This window comes from Toxorhynchites rutilus, chromosome 3, assembly GCF_029784135.1.
Source record: "Toxorhynchites rutilus septentrionalis strain SRP chromosome 3, ASM2978413v1, whole genome shotgun sequence".
Classification (NCBI taxonomy): Eukaryota; Metazoa; Arthropoda; class Insecta; order Diptera; family Culicidae; genus Toxorhynchites; species Toxorhynchites rutilus.
In genome coordinates this window covers 203,937,959-203,963,089 of record NC_073746.1, presented here as the reverse complement: position 1 = coordinate 203,963,089, position 25,131 = coordinate 203,937,959, and the positions used below count along the sequence as shown (strand labels likewise).

General features: G+C 39.3%; 1 protein-coding gene across 14 annotated transcripts in view; it reads right to left on the bottom strand.

Moving 5' to 3' along the window:
• Positions 1-25,131, bottom strand: part of LOC129780194 (cytospin-A) — a 139,818-nt gene that overhangs the window by 101,657 nt on the left and 13,030 nt on the right. For 3 of the 14 annotated variants that reach the window (XR_008743861.1, XM_055788202.1, XM_055788206.1), the window contains exons 1-2: positions 20,970-21,336; positions 15,629-16,352 (exon numbers count right to left, since the gene is read on the bottom strand). The exons of 1 other annotated variant lie outside the window; for it this stretch is intronic. Coding sequence is in view for 10 of the 13 variants with exons in the window: in XM_055788202.1 (XP_055644177.1) it covers positions 15,629-16,126 (498 nt within the window). In the remaining 3 variants the exon portion in view is untranslated. Of the gene's footprint in view, positions 1-15,628; positions 16,353-20,969; positions 21,350-25,131 lie in introns of those variants that run through there. 10 more of the 14 variants (XR_008743862.1, XM_055788196.1, XM_055788204.1 and 7 more) reach the window with 7 other exon arrangements.

The following is a 25,131-nucleotide window of genomic DNA, read 5'->3' as shown; positions in this document are numbered from 1 at the left end:
GTCAGTCGCAAAACTGCTTTCAACTAGGATTGTATTTGCGCTAATTTTGATCATAATGAAGCATTGCTACTCTTTTCGAGGTTACGAAGATTAACAGATAGAGTTTATTTCGTTTATTTAGTCACCAAGAAAGCAAATGTCGTTCTGGAATCTTGTATGTGATTTGGTTTCGCTTACTAGTAACAAACCATTCTCCACTAAGGATGACAGCTGCGATTATCTCGAGCATGTATTGATCTGCGAGCACAAGGATGAATCATCAAACAATTATCGTCAAATTATTCTACAATAAAATAAAACATTTCAGGGCGACCAAACTGGTAGAATGGTTATTTCAAAATTTCCGTGGCAGTATAAAATAATATCTGCAGTTATAAACAAGCGACTTGAATTAAACCACAGCGTAGTTCTACGTCAACAATGCGGTCGTGTCTTGCACACAACCTTCAATAATTTTTTTTCATAAAATTAAACTCGGAGACAAAGTGAATTAAAATTTTGTTTAGAACAACGCTCGTCAATTCATTTTCTAATCAATTCAAATCATGTTGACGGCGAATGCCGAAGTAGTCCTAGTCGAAGCAAAACTACTGAGAGGAGAGACGATTTTCATTTTTCATCTTCAACGCGATGGGTTGATGGTTACCCCTCAACGATTCAACTGGTTCGTATCTCACAAGGTGAAATACGTTTTTGACGTAGAACTACGTCTTTCTGGAAGAGTTCCATATCAGAAAACAGGTCACGTTTTGACGTAGGACTACGTCTTTCATTTCTATACCGGGTTGTAAAATCATAGTTTCGAAAACGAACGTTACACCGGAGACAGAGATTTTGAGCGTTTATAGCTCCTAAACATCCGAACGAAATGGTATGATAAACACTTTATTCGAAAGATGAAATGTCTACGCGTTATATACTTGTTACTATTTCATCCAAAAAATTGTTCCAATAGCCTTAAAATTGCTTTCAAAACAGGCTATTGAAATCACCAATCGGTATATAAGCGAGCGTCGCTCGGAAATCCACTCAGTTATATTTGAACAGCGATTGGAGCATGTTGTCGCTGTTGTGGTGAAGCTAACTTCGTTTATCATGAAAGCGCTGATGAACGGTGTCACCAAGAGCCTGTTTGTGCACCTTAGGCCAGAAGGGAATCCATCAGGAGGAGAGTGACGCCACAAACGGTTCCGCTTGAAACATCGGAGCAGCCACCACACACACGCATACACGCACGGAACTGTTTTCGTTTGTTTGCCATTCAGCATCGAGAAGATTCCGAAAAGTTATTATCGTTGCTGAAAAATAATCTGCCAGTTACCTTGGAATTGAAAATTACATTCAAGCGAAAGAGTTTATTATGTTTTCTATCCATATTATACTGCGATGAAATACATTTGGTTTTGTGATTTTTCAATCAAGTGCGACCAACGTAAGACGAGAAATGGGTGTTGTGAGAAAGGATAAGCGAACGCAAATATTATGTAGACTGATTTGATGCAACAGATATTTTGTCTATTGGTAATGGAATACAAATCATATCACAATACAAGCAATGTATTATGCAACTTTCGTGCGATTGCTTCTTTTGTTGAATATTGTGCCTTCAACGTAACGCTCTCGTTTTCGAAGTCCCTCAAACATTCATTTATTCATTCATTCAGAATTCATTCACTAAATCAACGATAGTCCTACGCCACTCTTGCGGTTATAGCACATATATAACCCACTTCCTGTTTTTATGAAATAAAGTTAACGTTAATGACTATTTTCACTGTAAACGAATTCTCATTATTTGCATACAATTGATAGGAAATATTTCTACGCGTCTATCATAATTAACAAAATGTTATTTTATGTAAAATTTCTGGCGTTACCTGAACGCTCTAACTGCCAAGTTTTGATTGGCCCGATTTACGGTTTCCCCAACACAGACTTCAAAATCGATGTACCTGTGAAATCCGCTTTGCAAATATACATGCAAGCGGAGGTATTTTTGTTCCCACCGAGCTGTGTTTCCCTAAAACGAACTTCAAAATCATGTGCCTGGGGGAATTCGCTTTACAAATACATGCAACTCGGAGGTATCTTTTGGTGTTGAGTACTTTTGTACTCGCTTGTCGTTGTGCAGACCGGAATATGTTTCCCTAAAACGTATTTTCAAACTTAGAAGCCTGGAAAAATCGTTATCAGGTATTAGGGGTGAATGAACTTTCGCAGTTCGAGAACTACATGAGATGAACAATAATTTCAGAGGGAAATGTAAAATACAATGATCGTTAGACAATTCTTCCGTTCACATATTTTAGTAGTCCTAGGCATCATATCAAACATAAAACGACGTTCATCAAATTTACTAGTGACGAAGAACATAAAGGGTGTGTCACATCAAATTGCAACACGGAAAAAACGCTGTAGAAATTCGCCCAGTAGACCGATCCTTTTGAAAATTTTAGACAGTAAAATAAAAACTATTAAACAACTTTTGGCATTTTCTTTTTATTCATACTTCGAGCCCAAGCCCGTATGCTCGCACCTTCCTCTTTACCCCGTCCATAAGGTCTGTACAACGTCAGGTTGTAGTTTTTTTGAACAGAAATCCATTTACTCATGAAGTCCGCCTCCGATTTGACAACTTTTGGGTTCTTCCGGAGGGCCTGCTTCATAATCGCCCAATATTTCTCTATTGGGCGAAGCTCCGGCGCGTTGGGCGGGTTCATTTCCTTTGGCACGAAGGTGACCCCGTTGGCTTCGTACCACTCCAACACGTCCTTTGAATAGTGGCACGAAGCGAGATCCGGCCAGAAGATGGTCGAGCCCTCGTGCTGCTTCAATAGTGGTAGTAAGCGCTTCTGTAGGAACTCCTTAAGATAAACCTGCCCGTTTACCATGCCGGTCATCACGAAACTTGGATAGTTTCTGCTTGCTAATCTCCTCCGGAACGCTGAATTTGTCCTCTGCGGAGAAGAACAACAGGCCCGGCAGCTGACGGAAGTCCGCTTTGACGTAGGTTTCGTCGTCCATTACCAGGCAATGCGGCTTCGTCAGCATTTCGGTGTACAGCTTCCGGGCTCGCGTCTTCCCCACCATGTTTTGCCTTTCGTCGCGGTTAGGAGCCTTCTGAACCTTGTATGTACGCAGGCCCTCCCGCTGCTTGGTCCGCTGGACGAATGAACTTGACAAATTCAGCTTATTGGCGACATCCCGGACCGAACTTCTCGGATCACGTCTAAACTGCTTAACTACGCGCTTGTGATCTCTTTCACTGACGGAGCATCCATTTTTGCCGTTCTTCACATTCCGGTCGATGGTTAGTTTCTCGATGTATCGTTTTAGTACTCTGCTGACCGTGGATTGGACGATTCCCAGCATCTTACCGATGTCCCGATGTGACAACTCCGGATTCTCGAAATGAGTGCGCAGGATTAATTCACGACGCTCTTTTTCGTTCGACGACATTTTTCCAAATTTACGAAAAATTGACAGTGAAGCATGGACAACGTGATCTATACACTCTTATCTGATTATAAGCGAAAGCTGAAGATATAATTCCTAAAAATTAAATTTCTACAGCGTTTTTTCCGTGATGCAATTTGATATGACACACTCTTTAATCTATTACAATACATGAATTGATCTTACATGGCAACTGTTAAAACTTTTTACTTACAAAGCAAATATGTTGAATTCAATTGAATTCGAAAATTGTTTAGATACATCGTATATTTCATGGAAGTGTGCTTTCAAATCCCCGTAGGAAAACCTTACTGATGCATGTGGTGGGGTTCGATTCCACCTCAAGCTGAATATAGGAGCAAAAGTGTTTATCGATATCTGAGTGGAAATGAGAAATTCTGGTGCGGGTTGGCAATCGTAAATGTAATGTATTAATATATTGTACTAGCTGATCCGGCAAACTTCATCCCGCCCAAAATTTACTTCTACCAAAACTCTTCATTAGAATATCAGATTAGATCCCTAAAATCTCTATATGCCCCCCTATCCCTCTGAGAGAGGGGTGGAATGTTTATTTTCCATAGAAACGTTTCGTGCCCTATAGAACCTTCACATGCCGAATTCGGCTCCATTTACTTGATTTCAAGTTTTGCCGAAATTTTTTGTTTCATTTGTATGGCATCACCCTTAGAGAGGGAGGAGAAGTGTCGATTCACCATAGAAACGTTTCGTGCCCTCTGAAACCTCCCCATGTCAAATATGGCTCAATTTGCTTAATTAGTTCTCGAGTTATGCAGAAATTTGTGTTTCATTTGTGTGGGAGACCCCCTTTAGAGACGGGGAAGGAGTGTCGAACTACCATAGAAACGTTTATCGATCCCTAAAACCTCCATATGCCTAATTTGGTTTCATTTGCTTGATTAATTCTCGAGTAATGCAGAAATTTATGTTTCACTAGCTGACCCGGCAAACTTCGTCCCGCCCAAAATTTGTTTTGTGTTATCAATACCTTCAAACATTCACGTTTTCTTACTATGAGCAAGTTCATGGGTCCAATCGCAGAACTGTTCATTGATTGATCTTCTATTCGTCCCCGTTGAGTTTACTTTTTACCATAAAATTTCTATTATTTCTAACAAAACTCATCATTATAATATCAGATTATTTTCAGACACAATTCTCGTTCAAGATTTTTCAACCACATGTAAATAACATGTTTCTCCGTTACATGGAATAAATGTTTTATACAAAAAATATGATAGAATGAAGACAGCCCTAAATCGGACAATTCCTTCCCCGAGTTCTGCTTTATCAACACATCTGGCGATCCTTTTGACGTAGAACTACGTCTTTCATTAAGGGTGCCAAATCAGAAAACAGGTCACGTTTTTATGAAATAAAGTTAACGTTAATAACTATTTTTGCCACTAACGGATTTTGACGATTTACATACTAAACGAATCGGAAATTCCCTAAGACTTGTTTAATATGCTATACATTAGAATCTCCTGGTTTGTAAATGGTTAAAATTCATGGAAACTTTAAGCGTTTCCATTTTCCATACATTTGTTCTATCCATTTGTGTGCTTTCCCGAACAGAGCTGCCAATAACGAGTAACTTATCGTCGACCAACGAAGGGGAAATCGTAGGATTTAAAGTCTCCGTGAACAAAGGAATAAAAGAAGAATGAAGGGGAATACTTGCCTAGAGTATAAACAGTGGATCTCGTTGAGGCAAACTTTCATTCGGCATCGAACTGTTGAGCAGACCAGTTCACTTTGCTTTCGCTGCGCTTCGATCTAAGATTGGACCCAACCAGTGGTAATCCCGTGGCCGAGTGGTTAGCGTCATAACTAACATGCCGGGTGTTCGGGTTCGATTCCCGTTCTGATCGGGGGAATTTTTTTTCAAAGAAACTTGCAAACAAAGAAAAACTCCGACTTGCACTGTGATCACGCGTATTCTAGATCTCGCCACTCAGAATGCATTCAAGGCGTGTTATTTGGCATAGAAATCTCAACTAAGTACTAATAAAAATGACGCAAGTAATACTACGTTGAGACGGCGAAGTTCCTCTAGGAACGTTAGTGCCATTGAAGAAGAAGAAGAAGTGGTAATCCAACTTGGATATCGTCGTTTGGTTTTTCTGTTCGTTTTTCGCGTTATTCGCATCGTGTGTTTTTCTTTCCGCGTCATAAATTGGACGCTTCGCGTAGTGTGTGATGAGTAAGAAGGGGAAGGGGAAGACAGGCTCGAGCCCTGCAAAAAACGAACGCATTGCCAGGGGCAATAAAATTTCGAGGCAAGCGTCATCTAATGATGCACGCGATGTTGGTGCAGTGAAAAGCGCTCGTACTGAACCGAGCCTTCGCGATTGTGACACCGCATCGAACAACAGCGAAGTAGGCGACTTCGGCGCATCGGTCGAAAATATGAACGCCGTTACCCAGGCAGCAACCAAAATCAAGCTCCCCCCGCTGGTGATGAAGACGGTCGCTCTTGACAAACTCAACAGCGAATTCGCATCGATGGGTGTTACAGCGGAGTACAAGCTGTGTGGCATAACTCAGTATTTTTCCAAGCAGTTAACATTGTTTGTTTTTCGTCATCATAAGGGCTTCGTTGGTGCCTTTGAGAATGCATTAATGCATTAAACTGACGTTATGGCAGGCGTTAAGGTTGTGCGCCAAAAAATTATTTGGGGAATAACAAGCACGTCTTGAACGTCTTACTGGAATGTTATAAGTTATTTGGGTTCGCGTGCCAGTCGCCAAACTGCCTTCAACTAGGATTGTATTTGCGCTAATCTTGATCATAATGAAGCAATGCTACTGTTTTCGAGGTTGTTGATATTAACAAAAAAGAGTTTATTTCGCTTAGTGACTAATCACTAAGAAAGTAAATGTCGTTCTGGAATTGTGTATGTGATTAGGTTTCGCTTGCCAGTAGCAAAACTTCCTCCACTAAGGGTGACAGCTGCGCTTCTCTCGAGCATGAGAAAGTAATGCAACTTTTTTCGAGGCCAGTAATATTAACAGAAACGTTTCTTTTGAGAATGGCACAAAATGATGAGAAGTGTTCATGTTCCTAGTACAGGTAAACTTCGATATAACGTACATTTCACTTTGAAAATTGTACGTTGTATCGAATTGTACGTTATATCGAAGCATAATAAGTACTCACAAACGTAGTTTGTAATACATTATTGTGTTGCTGTTTTAGTCAAGTTAATGAATAACTTCAATTAGAAGACGAAGCCTGCCTTTCTCATGATGTTTCCCTTCGTACTGTTAATTAAAGCTTGATTCATTTGGAATCCGGAATCACAAAACCAGCTGTATTTCAAGATTGATTGAAGGTACAAAACTTGTTTTAGCATCACAATACAGATAATTCATTGTTCTATCAGAAAAAAAATATTGAAAAAAAATTTCCTTCACATTTTGGAAATGTGTACGTTATATCGAGGTAAAATGTACGTTATATCGAGTGACGTTATATCGAGGGTACGTTATAACGAGGGTACGTTATATCGAAGTTTCCCTGTAGTTTCAAGCCACCAATGTATGGCTCTGTATGCATGCTATGGCGAACGCTTGTTTGGCGCTTAGTTTACATTGCACGAATGATGCCTAGAGGTGCGATTCCTTTGAGGCAATACTAAATAACATGTAGCATGAGATTTGATACTTGCAAGTGTTGTCATTGTTGTTGTTTCAAAGATATATTGATGTGGAAGAATGGTGCTGTTCAACAATTATATAATCGACTGTAGCCGAGTCTTAGCCCCCTTAGAGAGGGGGGTGGAGAGTCTAACTACCATAGAAATATTTATTGCACCCTAAAACTTCAATAGGCCTAATTTGGATCATTTGCTTGAATAATTCTCGAGTAATCCAGAAATTTGTGTTTTATTATTTGTATGGCAGCCCCCCCTTAAAGAGGGGGGTGGAGAGTCTAACCACTATAAAATTTGTGTATCAGTTGTATGGCAGCGCCCCCTCTCTCTCTCTCTCTCTCTCTCTCTCTCTCTCTCTCTCTCTATATATATATATATATATATATATATATATATATATATATATTATTATTAGGCTGTCAAAAAAGTCCTGCGGTATTTCCGCGAGGTGTCGTTGTAAGCGCGTAGTTCTAGTTGTATTCATTGTATCGAGTCATACTATAGCTTGTTAGAAAGGTATTTTGCGCGCTATAATATAGTCCTTGACAGTGTTTTGTTTGGTTAAGTCGTTCGTGAGTTATAGTGTCGCAAATATGGAGCAAAAAAAAGTCTAGCGGGTTCAAATCGCATGATCTGGACGGCCAATTGGCATCACCAAAACGCGAAATTATGCGTCCCTCAAATTTCGTTCGCAATATGGTCATGTTCGGTCGTGTTGTGTGGCACGTGGCGCCGTCCTGCTGAAACCACATGTCATCCGTATCATATCCGTATCCATATCCATAAACTCCTACCTGCCAGTTTTCATGTCGACCGGTTCAGTAATTCCCGAGTCCATAAGAATCAGACAGACAGAAATCCAAATTCATTTATATATATATATATATATATATATATATATATATATATATATATATATATATATATATATATATATATATATATATATATATATATATATATATATATATATATATATATATATATTATTAGGCTGTCAAACAAGTCCTGCGGTATTTCCGCGAGGTGTCGTTGTAAGCGCGTAGTTCTAGCTGTATTCATTGTATCGAGTCATACTATAGCTTGTTGGAAAGGTATCTTGCGCGCTATAATATAGTCCTTGACAGTGTTTTGTTTGGTTAAGTCGTTCGTGAGTTATAGTGTCGCAAATATGGAGCAAAAAAAAGTCTAGCGGGTTCAAATCGCATGATCTGGACGGCCAATTGGCATCACCAAAACGCGAGATTATGCGTCCCTCAAATTTCGTTCGCAATATGGTCATGTTCGGTCGTGTTGTGTGGCACGTGGCGCCGTCCTGCTGAAACCACATGTCATCCGTATCCATATCTTCATTTTGTGGCAAAAAAAAACGGTTAACATGCAGCCATTGCGCTCACTTCACAGTTACCGTCTCGCCGTCCTCATTTTCAAAGAAATACGGCCCGATGACTCCACCAGACCATAATGCGCACCAAACAGTGACTTTTGGCGGATGCAATGGCCTCTCAACAATCACGTGTGGATTTTCTGAGCCCCATATACGGAAATTTAGGGTGTTCACATAGCCACCGAGCTCGAAATGTACCTCATCGCTGAAGAAAATTTGATGCAAAAATTCAGCATTTTACTGCTGTTGTTCGTTCACCCAATCGACGTATGCCCGACGCATTCCATGGTCACCACGCTCTAATTTTTGTACCAGTTGGACTTTATTTGGATGTAGGTGCAAGTCCAAATGCAAAATTCGCCACAATGATGTGTTTGACAAGCCCAATTGTTGAGCACGCCGTGGAATCGAAACATTCGGGTCATCCTCCACACTGGCAGCAACAGCAGCAATATTTTCGGCCGAACGCACATTACGATGATGCACAGGTTTCACAATATCCGCTACGGATCCAGTTTGTTCGAATTTACGCACTTCATTAGCGATTGTGTGCTCTGAAGGCCGTCCATGACGACCAAATTCCGTCCGTAATGCTCGAAAAACATTTGCCGGTTTTTCATCATTTTTATCATTTTTATAGTATAATTTAACAAAATTAACACGTTGTGCGGTGCTAAAACGATCCATATTGTAAAATGGCAGACATTCAACTAACGATATGACGCTTTGTAATATATATATATATATATATATATATATATATATATATATATATATATATATATATATATATATATATATATATATATATATATATATATATATATATATATATATATATATTCGCGTTTACTATATTTTATAAAAACGTGACCTGTTTTCTGATTTGGCACCCTTAATGAAAGACGCCAAATGTCTTAAAATTGCATGAAACGTAGAGATCTTGTGTCATCTCGAAATTTTTTTTTTTCAAAAATCGACAATCGACACTATTATATATATATATATATATATATATATATATATATATATATATATATATATATATATATATATATATATATATATATATATATATATATATATATATATATATATATATATATATATATATATATATATATATATATATATATATATATATATATATATATATATATATATATATATATATATATATATATATATATATATATATATATATATATACTATTTTTCCCACGAACGGATTTTGGCGGTTTACATGCTAAACGAATCGGAAATTCAGTAAGATTTGTTTATTATGCTATACATATATATAGAATTCCTTGTTTTGTAAATGGTTAAAATTCATGAAAACTTTAAGCGTTTCCATTTTCCCATACATTTGTTCTGTCCATTTGTGTGCTTTCCCGAACAGAGCTGTCAATAACGAGCAACTTATCGACGACCAACGGAGGGGAAATCGTAGGATTTAAAGTCTCCGTGAACAAAGGAAAAGGTAGAAGAATGAAGGGGGATTCTTGCCTAGAGTATAAACAGTGGATCTCGCTGAGGCAAACTTTCATTCGGCATCGGACTGTTGAGCAATCCAGTTCACTTAGCTTTCGCTGCGCTTCGATCTAAGATTGGACCCCACCAGTGGTAATCCAACTTGGATATCGTCGTTTGGTTATTCTGTTCATTTTTCGCGTTATTCGCGCTATGACGAAGCAGGCGTCAAAAAATTATTTGAGAAAAACCAAGCATCTTGAATGTCTTACTGGAATGTTATAAGTTATTTGGGTTCGCGTGCCAGTCGTAATTGATACTGTTTTCGAGATTGTTATTAACAAAACAGAGTTTATTTCGCTTGTTTAGTCACCAAGAAAGTAAATGTTCTGGAATTTTGTATGTGATTAGGTTTCGCTTGCCAGTAGTAAAACTTCCTCCACTAAGGGCGACAGCTGCGCTTCTCTCGAACATGAGAAATTATGCAACTCTTTTCGACCAGTATATTAACAGAAGCGTTTCTTTTGCGAATAGCGCAAAATGCTAGAAGTGTTTATATTCCTAGTAGTTTCAAGCCACCAATGTGAACCAATAAATAAATTACGACATACGATCAGCTAGTGTATTGTTTTGCGAGGGCAAGAATGAATCATCAATCAATTATCGTCAACTGATTCTACAACGAAAAAACATTTCAGATATTATTCTACTAAGCAGTAGTTACTAAAGTTTCACAGCATTATAGAATAATATCCGAAGGTATAAATAAGCGACTTATATAAAATAACAGCGTAGTTCTACGTCAACAATGCGGTCGTATCTTGGACACAACCTCCTATAATTTTTTTTGAAAATCCCGATTTCCTTGACTCCCCCCTTGGCTGATTTTCCGATTTTCAAAACACTTAAACTTTGACTGCCACTCTCCCTTAATATTTTGCATTGGGTGTTTTTTCGATGTGGTGAATATATAAGTTAACGATCCATGCGACGAGCAGAGCGTAAACCATCAACAAATAAACATCAACACAGCATCAGCAGATTCCCGTAACGCCGCATCACCGAGCGCGAGTTTACATTACATTCCAGAGTCCCCAACGCAGAGAAATGCAACGCTAGCGAAACTGTTGGTTAGATAGCATAGGGACGCTAGGCCTCTGTATGACATAGATTGGAAAATAAAGTTAGTCCGATTTTTATACTCGAAAGGAACAGTTTAGTTTTTAAAAACTCTGATTCCGAAAGTACATTTTTAATTTATATATGTAAAAAAAATTTTTTTTTTGGCACTTGGTCGGTTTTTCGTCTGAAAAGTCGATTTTTAACAAAAAAATCTTTTTGAGATAACTGTAAATCTCGATGTGTCATGCAATTTTAAGACATTTGGCATTGATTTTTTTTTTGAAAACCCCGATTTCTGGTGATTTTTCGGTTTTCAAAAAACTCAAATTTTAACGTCTGCAACACTAACAAATACCATCAGAGGCAAAGACCTCTGTATTGTCAGCTTGTATTGGCCTCCGAGAGCTGCGGTTAGCCCCAAACAACTTGTCTTGGGAGACTTCAACTCTCACGGAACTGCCTGAGGGAACAGTACGACGACAATCGTTCATTGTTCATATATGACCTTTGTAACAGCTTCAAAATGACCGTTTTGAACACTGGGGAAACAACACGTGTACCTAAACCTCCTGCTAACCCAAGTGCTCTTGACGTCTCGCTTTGCCCGAATTCACTATCGTTAGATTGCAAGTGGAATGTAATCCAGAACCCCAACGCTGGTGACCACTTGCCAATCAAAATTTCCATCACCTTTGGTCGAATTCTTCTGAATTTATAAACATGGCATATGACCTCACAAGACACATTGACTGGAAAAAATATGCGGACGCGATTGCTCCAGCCATCAATTCCAGAGATGGTTTGCCTCCATTGGAGGAGTATAACTTCATTTCTCGTTTCGCGCTCAAACGGAACCCATCCCAGGCTCCACTATTCGTCGAAGGCCTCCCAATCCATGGTGGGAAAGCCAATGTTCCAAGCTTTATCAGGATAAATCGAACGCATTTAAAGCTTTTCGGAAACGTGAAACCATTGAGAATTTTCAAACGTATTTGGACCTTGAAAATCAATTTAAAAACATGATCAAAGGGAAAAAACGTGCTTATTGGCGAACTTTCGTGGGAGGTTTGTCACGAGAAACGTCAATGAAAAAAAATATGGAAAGTGGCTCGAAACATGAGAAATCGCTCACAGAATATTCACATCGATGGATTTTTAATTTTGCACGGAAGGTTTGTCCCGATTCCGTTCCTGTGCAAAAAATTGTTCGAGATATACCACAAGATAGGTGCGATCTTGATTCCGAGTTTTCGATGGTAGAATTCTCTCTTGCTCTCCTTTCTTGTAACAATTCGGCTCCAGGAAGGGATAGAATTAAGTTCAACTTGTTGAAACACCTCCCTGATGTGGCGAAACATCGCTTGTTGAATTTATTCAATCGGTTTCTGGAGCATAATATTGTTCCAGATGATTGGAGACAAGTGCGAGTTATAGCTATTCAAAAACCCGGAAAACCCGCGTCCGACTTCAATTCGTACCGCCCAATAGCAATGCTGTCTTGTATACGGAAATTGTTGGAGAAAATGATCTTGTTTCGCCTTGATCGTTGGGTTGAAACGAATGGCTTACTCTCAGATACACAATATGGGTTCCGCAGGGGCAAGGGGACGAATGATTGTCTTGCGTTGCTTTCTTCAGAAATTCAAATGGCTTACGCCGAAAAAAAACAAATGGTTTCAGTATTCTTGGACATAAAGGGGGCCTTTGATTCTGTTTCAATAGAGGTTTTGTCAGACAAATTACACTCTCGGGGTCTACCGCCTCTATTGAATAATATGTTATATAACTTGCTTTGTGAGAAACATTTTTCTCACGGGGATTCGACAGTGAGTCGGTTCTCTTACATGGACCTCCCTCAGGGCTCCTGTTTAAGCCCCCTTTTGTACAACTTCTATGTAAGCGACATTGACAATTGCCTTACACAAAATTGCAGCTTAAGACAACTTGCAGATGATGGAGTAGTGTCTGTCGTAGGATCAAAAGAATCCGACCTGCAAGAACCCTTACAAGATACTTTGAACAATTTTTCAACCAGGGCCATTGGGCTAGGGATCTAATTCTCCACGGAGAAAACAGAGATGGTGGTTTTTTCTAGGAAGCATAGACCAGCAAAACCAAAGCTTCAACTTTTGGGTAAACCGATCACTCATGCTGTCATTCAAGTATCTTGGGGTATGGTTCGACTCCAAATGTACTTGGGGGGCCCATATTAGGTATTTGAGTAAAATATGCCAACAAAGAATAAACTTTCTCCGTACAATTACCGGCACCTGGTGGGGAGCCCATCCCGAAGATCTTATAATGTTGTATCGAACAACTATTCTCTCAGTGATGGAGCATGGCAGTTTCTGTTTTCAATCAGCTGCCAAAACACACCTCATTAAACTCGAGCGAATTCAGTATCTTTGTCTCCGTATTGCGTTGGGATGTATGCCCTCAACGCATACCATGAGTCTCGAGGTTTTGGCAGGCGTACTCCCACTAAAAGATCGCTTCAATTTATTATCTCTTCGGTTCCTCATCCGATGTAAGGTTATGAACCCATTGGTGATCGGAAATTTTGAGCAGCTGATCGGGCTAAATTTTCATTCTGGATTCATGACTTCATATCATGAATTCATCTCCATGCAAGTTGATCCTTCTTCGTATATTCCCAACCGTGTTTGTTTTCCTGACTACATCAATTCCTCTGTACATTTTGATCTGTTCATGAAGGAGAAAATCCATGGAATTCCAGATTATCATCGTTCGGGGATCGTTCCTACGATCTTCAATGCAAAGTATGGGCGTAACAATTGTGATAATATGTACTTTACTGATGGTTCCTCTATGAATGAGTCCACAGGATTTGGAGTGTTCAACGAGTTTTTTAGCACCTCCCACAGTCTTCAGAATCCTTGCTCAGTGTATATTGCTGAATTGGCAGCGATACACTGGGCGTTGGACAGCGTCGCCTCACGACCTGTTGAACACTATTACATTGTAACGGATAGTCATAGATCTGTCGAAGCTATCCGTTCAGTGAGGCCGGAAAAACACTCGCCGTACTTCCTTGAGAGAATACGAGAAATTTTGAGTGCTTTAACCAGACGCTGTTATGTCATTACCTTTGTCTGGGTCCCTTCACATTGCTCAATTCCGGGTAATGAGAGGGCTGATGCATTGGCAAAGGTAGGTGCAATTGAGGCGATATTTATCAGCGTCAAATCGCCTTCAATAAATTTTATTCTTTAGTCTGTAAAAATACCATCGCTAACTGGCAACGTAAGTGGAACGAAGATGAATTGGGTCGGTGGCTTCACTCGATTATCCCTAAGATTAGCCTCAAACCATGGTTCAAAAGTCTGGACTTGAATCGGGACTTTATTCGCACCTTCTCCCGACTCATGTCCAATCACTTTTCATTAGACGCGCTACTCTTTCGTTTTAATCTTGTCGATAGCAATATCTGTGCTTGTGGCCAAGGTTACCACGATATCGAACACGTTTTTTGGTCGTGCGAGGAGTATCTTGTTGCCAGATCGAATTTAGAAAACTCCCTTCGGGCTAGAGGAAGGCAGCCCAATGTACCGGTGAGAGATGTGTTGGCTCGGTTAGACCTTGATTACATATCCTAAATATATGTCTTCCTAAAAGTTATCGATCTTCGTGTGTGATTGTCCTTATATCCTTATATTCTCCTTTTCCTTTTCCTTCGCGAGAAATCAAATCCCTTCTTACTAACAATAGAATAAGGTGAAATGTAAATACATATTAGATATAAGATAGGCTTAAGAATTGAGTATGATGAATGTGAGTGTGAACATTGTTAACATATCCTTATATCCCTTCCTTTTCCTGAAAAAAATGTCACCCTTCTAAACTCGAGCATACCGCGAGTAATCGGTTCTCTACTTCATTAACACTAGAATTAATGAAAAATGTTTATATATACTTGTAACAATACATATAGGAGTTTGGCTCCTTTAAACTTATGTAACTGAGCCTGTAAAAATAAAGGATTTAATAAAAAAAACACTAACAAATGAAATTCGAATGAGCTAAAATTTCGCATAACGTATATTATCGTGAAGATACCTTCTAAATGGCAACAAGTTTGCGAACAAAACGGCGCATATTTGACTTTATATATTTTATATATAGATATATAATATGTAAATCTACAGTCTGGTAGCGATATCCATATTATTCTCTATCTGTTTACCAGGCCAGGCCTACCAGTTTGAAATTGTTCGAACGATTTTTACTACTGAAGTAAAAATCGTCATTTGAAATAAATAAATAAATAAATAAAAACTAATAAGTTATTTCAAAAATTTCGATGTATTCTACAACACTATTCGAAGTGGTAAATAAATGGATTGTATAATATAATTGCGTAGTTCTACGTCGATGCAGTCGTGTCCTAGATACAGCCTCTTACTTTTTTTTCTATTCTGTGATAGTGTAACCTTACGAGAATCGCTCGTGTAATATAATAGCGTAAACTTTTTTTATATTTCAATAAACTCACCTCACTGCCAATGTTGTTTGACCTTAGTTCGTTGGAGACCACAATGTCCTCATTTGCACTAGAGTAAGCGTCATCATCACGTTGATCCAATTCGTCGCGATTAGCACCGCTTCGTTCAAGCTGCTGCTGTGGCGGTAGAGATTGATATGCCACCTGAGGCTGTACGAACTGGTGTTGGGCGACGGACATGCTGGACTTGACGATGTTGCCGAAAGATTTAAAATCGGTCAATTTCTCCTTCGAGCCCTTAGAATAGTACTGATGGTGGTTAGAACTATACTGTTCAAGCCTATCCTTGGAACCATGAATTGGCGCTCTACTGTTCTTGTTGCTCACTTTCTGGACAGATGTAACGCCGATACAATCTAGGCTTGACACGGACGACGCGCCCTTGAGAGGTGCTCCATTCGCAGACGCAATGTTGTTCGTTGACTGCGATGAGTGTTTGGATCCCGAGGGTCCTTGACCTCTACGAAAAAGCGATTTCAACTTGATCATGGTATCGGAGATTTAAAACACACTGAATTGACTATGGTCGACCTATAGCTCGACAATCACTGAATGTCGTGTATTTGGATGGAACAAAGTTTCATCATTTTCTATATATTACATCTGGTGTAATATTTCTCGTTGTTTTAATCACTGTAATGTGTCGATACGGCACAATTTTCTTTTCTTTATTTATTATAAAATTCTATATGGTGTTTGATGTCACGATAACGGTCTACGATAATAAATGGTTAATTTCCTGGATACACAATTCATAACAGTTTTCGGAAACGATGGCGTAGAATCATAAACTTCTAGTTCATCAGAGTAGTGTTCAATCTACACTACTAGTTAAATGATAAAAAATACCTCTAACTAGACTTACTGAATGTATTGTTTTTTCACTAATATAACTGAAGGTACAACATGAATAACTACTAAGTGAATCAAATCACTGTAAAGTGCGAATAATGACTATAGAAATATTGGGCGTGTGAGCATGTATCCGTCCTTTTCGATATGTTAGTTTGCATCAAAACTTACACGCGTGTACATTGAAATGTCATCACGTAAGCATTGTATATCTTGCTTTTGCCTGTTCTTCATTATTCGCTACTCTGGTCATTTATAGAGTCTGTTGTCCATTTTAAACAGAGATTGGATTACGAGAGTTTGGTCCCCGGAAAGGTTTGTGGTTTGTCCCTATTCAGGCATCATGGAGAGCGGATTATAAATGATTTCCACGTACATATAGAAGTGTAATATTCACCCGGGGTGTCGACTGCCTTGAAAATCCTTGAAAATCAGGGAAAGTCAGAGAAAATCAGAGAATATCAGGGAAAGTCAGAGAAAATCACAGAATATCAAGGAATTACGTCAAAAATCTGGAAAAATCAAATTCCGCCAATTAGAATTTTGATTACTAAATTACTAAATTACGATTTACTAAAGTACCACAGCGCCTACGAGAGTCCTGTAAGTATACATAGTCTTCGAGATACACCATCGACTCTGTGTACCATGTCTTTGATCCAAAGTAATGCTGTTCACTGAAATCGACTATTTGGACCTAGGACCTTCGAGTGAAATAGGATTGCCGACTGGCAGCACTGTTCACCTGTCTTAAGGTGGGACCAGAATGCCGCGCTATGCGTCGCGTTGCGACAATTGTGCTTTGACACTTCATTTTAAATATGTGTGTTTCCATTAAGTCGAACACAATAATGCGTTGCGTCATTAGCATCATTGTACTAAACGCTAACATTTGTTCTAAACTGCTTGCGTCGAATTTGCGATGACAGTGGCATGGTGTCGACGTCTGGTGGCAACTTCAAATTAGGGCCATAATTTGGGTCCCAAACTCGTTAGTGTAATCTCTATCAGACTAGAAGACACGAAGCCGGTTTTTAAGTTCTAAAATTTTAATGAAAATTTTCACATCATGTTATTTGATTACTTGAAACACGTGTTTCTGACTTTCATTCAACCATATGGCTAAACAATTCCAACATTGTTGCAAATTTTTTTCATCATAATATGAAGTTGTCTTCACAAACCATTTTCGTATGAGACTTTTTCACAACCTGCAAACAAAAATTTTCTTCATTTAAATAGAATACTAGTTTGATATGGAAAAGCTAATTTTAATTTTAAAAACGTGTTCATTCCGACTGAAAATCAGCTCTTTCACGCTCCCCTAAACTAGAAAACGAAGCTCAATGCCGCCAGCGCGGGTATGTCAATGAATTGTTTTTAAAAACTGATCCTCGGACACAATAAGAACAAGATTTTCATACAAATTTTATTTTGTTTTTGTACATGAAAAGTGGTGACGCGAATGCTAGATTGTGACTGCAAATCAACAGACTGCGTCGGGCGAATGTTTTAGTACAAAACGCAAGCAATGACAGCTGATGAGAAGCAACGCACAACGCGGCATTCTGTTTCCACCTTTACCGTGAGAGCGATGCGTTTAAATAGTCACTGGAAGCTGGAAGCGGAAGCAACCGTACGGGCCTACGTATCTAAGGCAGCGAATATAAACGGTCGACAAGCAATCATTCAGACGAAGACTTGACCGAAGCAACGTCCTGCAGTGGAAGTAGCGCTATTGTTGTTCCGACTATAGGGAATGCACTACCGTTTTTAGCAGCGAAATTTAGCAGTTCACTATTGCTCTAGTTCAGTTTGAAGCTTAGGGCCTGCTTCAACAGAATACTCTCTCTGGTGTGAAGTTATTCTTGGCACAGCGACTGCATCATATGTTTAGGGTTTGATTTCATTGTCACTTCCAGTGCACTGCTAGCCTCCGAATAGGATCCAGAATAGGATGACCACCTACTTTGCACCGACAGTTGTTGATGAACCTAACAACACTAGCAGCTATTGGAATCGGCCTTTCCCATCATGTAGTTACATGGATATTGACCTACAAAGTCGCAAATGTTGCTCCGTGGAATAAAACACACGTTTTCATTCCGGAGTATCGACTTCCGCCTTTTCTTGTTGCGACTTCATACTTGCCGACTCATTCAGAAATTGAGGTTCACTGGACCACGGTTCGTTTGAAGCCAATGGCGATCCTACACCGCATTACGGTTTCCCCACCGTAAATCTTCCAAATCAATGTACCTGTGGGAATCCGCTTTGCAAATACACATGCAAGTAGGAATCTTTGTTCCCACCGAGCTGTTTCCCTACACGGACTTCAAAATCAATGTGCCTGGAGGAATTCGGTTTGTAAATACATACAAGTCGGGGGTCGGGAGTAAGTCTTCATTTTTCACCTTTGAAGATTTCGGGCCCTGAGTAAAATGCATGAATTGATTTTACTAGCAACTGTTCAAACTTTTTACTTACAAAGCAAATATGTTGAATTCTATTGAGTTCGAAAATTGTTTCATTCAATCGATAATTCAATCAATACAATAGAAATGCTTACTAAGACAACGGTAGTCCCACGTCAACTTTGCGGTTATATCATAGATATAACCCACCCATTTTTTTCTGACGGAACGTATCTACATCCCTTGCGAACGTTCCACGACGTATTCGCGTTGACGGCAGAATAGTGTCGACATCTGGATACGACATTAGTTTGTATGAAGCCAACTATTCTCTATCAGATTAGTCGGCCCTAAGGCAGTTTTAAATTGCTAAAATGTGTATGAAATTTTTTTTCTTGGCGTTATTTACCTACTACAAGTACGTTTTTCTGACACTAATTTAAACTATTTTCTATGAATTTTCAAATATTCTCACCAAAACTCACCATTATAATATAAAATTATCTTTAGACACTATTTTTCTATGATATTTTTCCACTACTTGCAAACAAAAGTGATTATCATTTACATAGAAAACTAATTTAATTTGGGAAACAATATTTTCATTCATAATTTTTATTTTTAAAGTGTGTTCATTTCTTCTGCAAACCCTTATTGTCATGCCAATTCCCCCATTCCGTAATACGGAGCTCAATGCCGTCAACGCGGATTGTTTGTACTTATGCTGATCGGAGTGGATTGGCGCCGTAACTCGCTGAAGGTCGCGAGTTGAATTCTCAATACTCCTGACATTTTTCCAAAATGGAAGTAAGGTGAAAAACCAGCCAAAAGTTTTGAAAGTCACTATAATACGGAAAGAAAAATACACGCTGAGGGAAATTGATAATCAAACACAATGTCACAAATTTAAGAAAACTAAAAAAAAATTAATCGGTTTTTGAAACTTTTCCCATTTCGGAGGGCCTATTCTTCCACTATGAAAGTGTACTGAAAAAATTAAAATATTTGAATAAATTTCATAGTTTAAGGGAATCAAATTACACAATCTAGATAACCAATGTACTGGTTCAAAATATGTGCAACAAACTCGCATATTGATTATTGAATTTCCTGATTACGAACGTCACTTCACGGTGAAAACGGAATGAAATGCACACAAATTGCATACAATTCATTTCGTTTTCACTGTGAAGTGACGTTCGTGATCAGGCCCGGCTAGTTTTACGTGCAATATTTAAATCACGTGAGAACTATGACGAATCTCGTGAAGATAAGATAAACAAGCAACTTGCACCGCCTGCTATTGCACATACATCTCGACGTATTTCATCCAATACCTGATGGAATACTTGAAACCAAATAACAATTCTACGAGACAAGAAATATTTGACTTATTAAAAAAGAAATAAAGAGGCTGTAATTAATTATAACAAGAAAAATAACCGCGTAGAGCCAAATCCAGTCATCATATTAAATACACGAGAGAAAATCCTCAAGATTCTTTCGTAACCTGTTACTCTATATTAGATGTTTCATGTGTACCTGTTTTAGCAACAAACAGCGTTTGGTTACTGTATCTGGAAAATAAGCGAAAATAAAAGACAAAAACCCGTCCCTTCTCATTCTTCTTCGTCTGTGTTTGTGAGCCAGTTTGCAAATAATGGAAAAAAGTTGCTGTTCTGCGCAAATCAAGCAGCGATTTCATTCACTTAATGATTATTATGTGCTGAGATTCCCATTTTCAAATATTTGACTACAGATAAAGAACAAATTGATTGCAATTGGATACGTAACATTCTATAGATGCTATCTCTTATCTTTAGGATGTTTTATATGATACAGATAAAATTGACAGATACATTGAGAAATTATTGGAAAAAAATAAGATACTGTTCAAGGACTTTTACTATATGATTGTGAATCTCTACTGCTTGGTTTTAATTCTAGATGTTTTCAACGTTATGTAGACGTCAAACAAATTCTACGCCAACGTTGATCACCAAATGTTCATGTTTCCATGCATATTTCCAAATAATCACAAACAAATGGAGAAAAAAAACGGCTACCACGAAAACAACACAACTTGTTCGTAGACATCAACGTTAGTTTGCTGTGTCTTGTCTTCTCTTAAGTTTCACTGACATATTCCTCTGACCACTGATATACTTTTTTAAGATTCACTTTCACTTCTCGTCTTCGACGACTTTCTTCAATACTTTCATAAATTTGCGAGATCACCATTCAACTTTTTTCATTTTTTCATATTTAAATCTAGTAATCAACAATCTTGGTAATATTTATATATCTAAAATACTTTTGTAACTTCAATAAACTAATTCTCCTCTGTTCTAATTACTAATCCAACTTTATAAATGAGCGAAAACACGGAGTAATCCAGTAAAGCCAACCGAACTGAACGAAACTCACTAACACACTGCGCTAGCGGTTAAACCATACTGTGAATGATACCAAAGCAACAATTTGTGCTCTCATCGATGTTACTGGAAAAGAGAATCGGTGGAATGACTTTAAAGCAAAAGGTGTGCATAGAATCTCATATGCAGTTGTATGCACTTATTTGTGACGTGTGCACAAAAACAGTCACTTTTGAATTAAAATTAAATGATTGCACCAACAATTGCGAATTCGTATTGTTGTAATATTGCTTTTTCTAGGCTAAGAGGCTGTAATTTGTCATGCAATCACAAGGTGACCATGGACGCCATTTGAACATATATATTTAGATCGTATTAGAGATTCATTTGAAAACACAATTACACTAGGATATGTAGTTGCGGTCGTAAAGAGTGATGGCGAAACGAGGTTACGTATAATACTCAGTTATCGCAATGCAGTAATTAGTTTACCCCTTGAAGATTCCGAAAGGAAAAACGATAATTCAGAATAATCCTTTAGTTTTCCTAACGATTTTGTCTAATCCTCTTTTTAGGTCATTTTCAACCTATTGCCTAGCTGGACTGTAAAAAGAAGCCAGAAATCCCTCTCTTATGAACTACCGAAGAAACACGCTACAGCCGTTCTTCGTTTACTTTACATTCAACTAATTCTTGGACTGGTTAAGCATCTCGCCAAATAATTAGTGTTCGATTCTGAACCCACGTTGTATTTATCTATGTATTGTCTCGTCTCTAATCCATGAAATATATCTACGAACTACGTTCTGCCGAAATCCTAATACTTAATGTTATTGAAAGTTATTCGAAGGAACGGGACGTTCGTGCATTTCGCGAAAAAATGCCCTTTACAAACCAAACAAGAACATCTATAGGAATCTGGTTCGTTTGGCTAGTAGTACCTCTAGGTGCAGTGTAATTCAGCCGTGTCCTTTCACGGGATCTCGTCGGAGTTCAAAATCAGGACACCTGTCACAGCTACGATTATGATCAAACCATCATCATTCTTTTGAGGTATAAATAAATAAATAAAAACACGTTGTATGTGATTTGCACTTCAAGAGACCAAAACACTCAAATCTACTCAACATATTTCTATACATATTTCTATACGTACATGTAAGTGTACGTAAGAAATATTTGTACATGAGAAATGTGCTTCACACAATTTGAACGCCGCTTTGACGCAAATCGGTACGAATAATGAGTCATTCACAATAATGTTGAGCGAAAAATAATTTGGGTTGACGGAAATGAACCAACTAGACCCAAAGGTGGTCTTCACCCGAAGAAAGTGTGTTAGGTTGGATTGGAAAAAAAAAAATGTATTATTAGCTTCTATCAAGCAACCAGAATGAATTAAAGGCAACCATGTAGGACAAACTTCCAGAAGCAGTACCAACGTTTCTTGGAACAAAATAATTATTTATTTATTTACTGTACCATTGGCATACGCAAAATCATACCGTTAGGTAGGCCATGATTTGTAGCCATGGTACGACAGTAACAAAATGAAAAAAGTTAGAGTTTAGTTCCAACCACCAAACAGAGAAGTCGAAATAAATCAAGCTCTTAACATTAAAAATTAATTTCATTCTTTGGAAGAACCTAACAATTTTGGTGACGAGGAGAAGTTCTTGCCATTTTCCGGAAGCAACGTCAAGCTTGTTCCTGTTCCTGTTCCTGTTCAAGTTCAAATTCCGTTCCGCTTCTGAAGCCCTCAAACCGTCACGAATTCAAGAATGGCCGACGCAGATTTAAAGCAAGCGATTCTCCGGCTGACTGATCTCATCGCAAACCAACAGCAGCAGATTGCAGCTCTCCAGCAGGGTAACGCCAATCAAGTTGGAACGAGAAGATAATCGAGTCACTCTCCACGGGAATCGACGAGTTTCAGTACGATCCAGACGGCGGCATCTTCTTCGATTCGTGATATGCTCGATACGAGGACGTGTTCAAGGAGGACGGAAAGCATTTGGATGACAAAGCAAAGGTCAGGCTACTTCTGCGGAAAATCGGCACGCAATTCCACGAACGCTACGTGAACAGCGTTTTGCCGAGTCATCCGCGGGATTTTTCATTCGAAGACACCGTCAAGAAGCTGAAGAAACTTTTTGGACGCCAAAAGTCACTCTTCAACGTACGCTACCAGTGTCTTCAATACGTGAAAAATGAAGTCGACGATTTTTCATCTTACGCAGCATCGGTGAACAAGCACTGCGAAGCGTTCCAGATCGAAAAGCTATCCAGCGACCAATTCAAGACGCTCAGGTTCGTATGCGGTCTCCAGTCACCACGCGATTCGGATATCCGGACCAGGCTGATCGGGAAGTTGGAAGCTGAAGAAAACGCGCCACCCGCCGACGGTGCCAACCTCAAGCTTGAAAACCTGGTTGAGGAGTGCAACCGCATCATCAACTTTAAGCAAGACACGCAAATGATCGAGAAAGGTTGTACGGACAAGTCTAAAGTCAACGCAATCTCTCGTCATCGTACTTCAAACGGAAAGGAGAAGAAGTCACCAAAAACACCTTGCTGGTTCTGTGGGGATCTTCATTATGTCACGGAGTGCCCCTACCAGACACGCACATGTTCAAAGTGTAAACGAAAGGGCCACAAGGAAGGGTACTGCTCCTCATCCGAGAAGAAGCCGACGAAGCAGATCGACAAACCCAAACCTAAGGACATCGTCAAGTCTTAAGGTATTGCGGTTAAGCGAGTTGATCTGAAAGCAAAGCGGAAGTTCGTGAAAATCGACATCAACGGTGTACCAGCAAAGTTGCAGCTGGATTGTGCATCTGACATCACCATCATCTCCAAACGAACTTGGACATCGGTGGGTAAGCCTGTCATCGAGACAACGAATGTCGCTGCTGTGAGCGCCTCGGGTGACGGCATCGACATCGTAGGTGAATCCAACGCTGAAATCACCATCTAAGACGTGACGAAAGTGGGCCGCATTTTCGTTACAAGCAATCCGGATCTCAACGTTCTGGGAATTGAAACGATCGATCAGTTCGATCTCTGGTCGGTTCCGTTCAGTTCATTAGTCAACTCAATCCAACAAAACTCAAACGCAACAATGCAGAAGCTGCAAGCGAAGTTCCCTGAAGTGTTCCAACCAACCCTCGAATGCTGCACCAAAGCTAAGGTAACGCTCTACCCGAAGCCAGATGCACGACCTGTGTACTGCCCCAAGCGACCGGTTGCCTACGCTGCCCTTCCGAAGGTTGATGCTGAGCTGCAGAGACTTCAAGACAACGGGATCATCTCTCGTAAGACGCCAGCTCATCTATTTCTAGGTCGACCGCTACGAACGACACTGGATCTGCTGAAGTCGTGTCCTCCAAGTCCAACGCTGGTCAACGAAAAGCAAAATTCCTAGTTCAACAGACGACACGGTGCGATGAAACGAACTTTTGATGCTGAAGAAATGGTCTTTGCCCAGGTTCATTATCGTGACACAACAGAATGGGTTCCAGATCAAATCATCGAGCGCAAGGGTAACGTAAACTACACCGTGTTGCTCGAGAACGGACGACTCATGCGAGCACACACAAACCAACTTCGACAACGATATGGAAGCGATGCCGATGCTGATTCTACACCTCAAAATCAACTTCTTTTGGCACTGCTGATCGATTAATTTCAATCTTCAAGATATGAAACCTCCGAGTCCAGTAGTTCCTCCAAAAGAAGATGAGCAACCGATTCCTGATGATGAGCCGATGCCTGTCGATGATGAACTAGAAGTTGTTGAAGACGACGATAACGACGATGAATATGATGTTCCTATTGAAGACTCTCCACAACC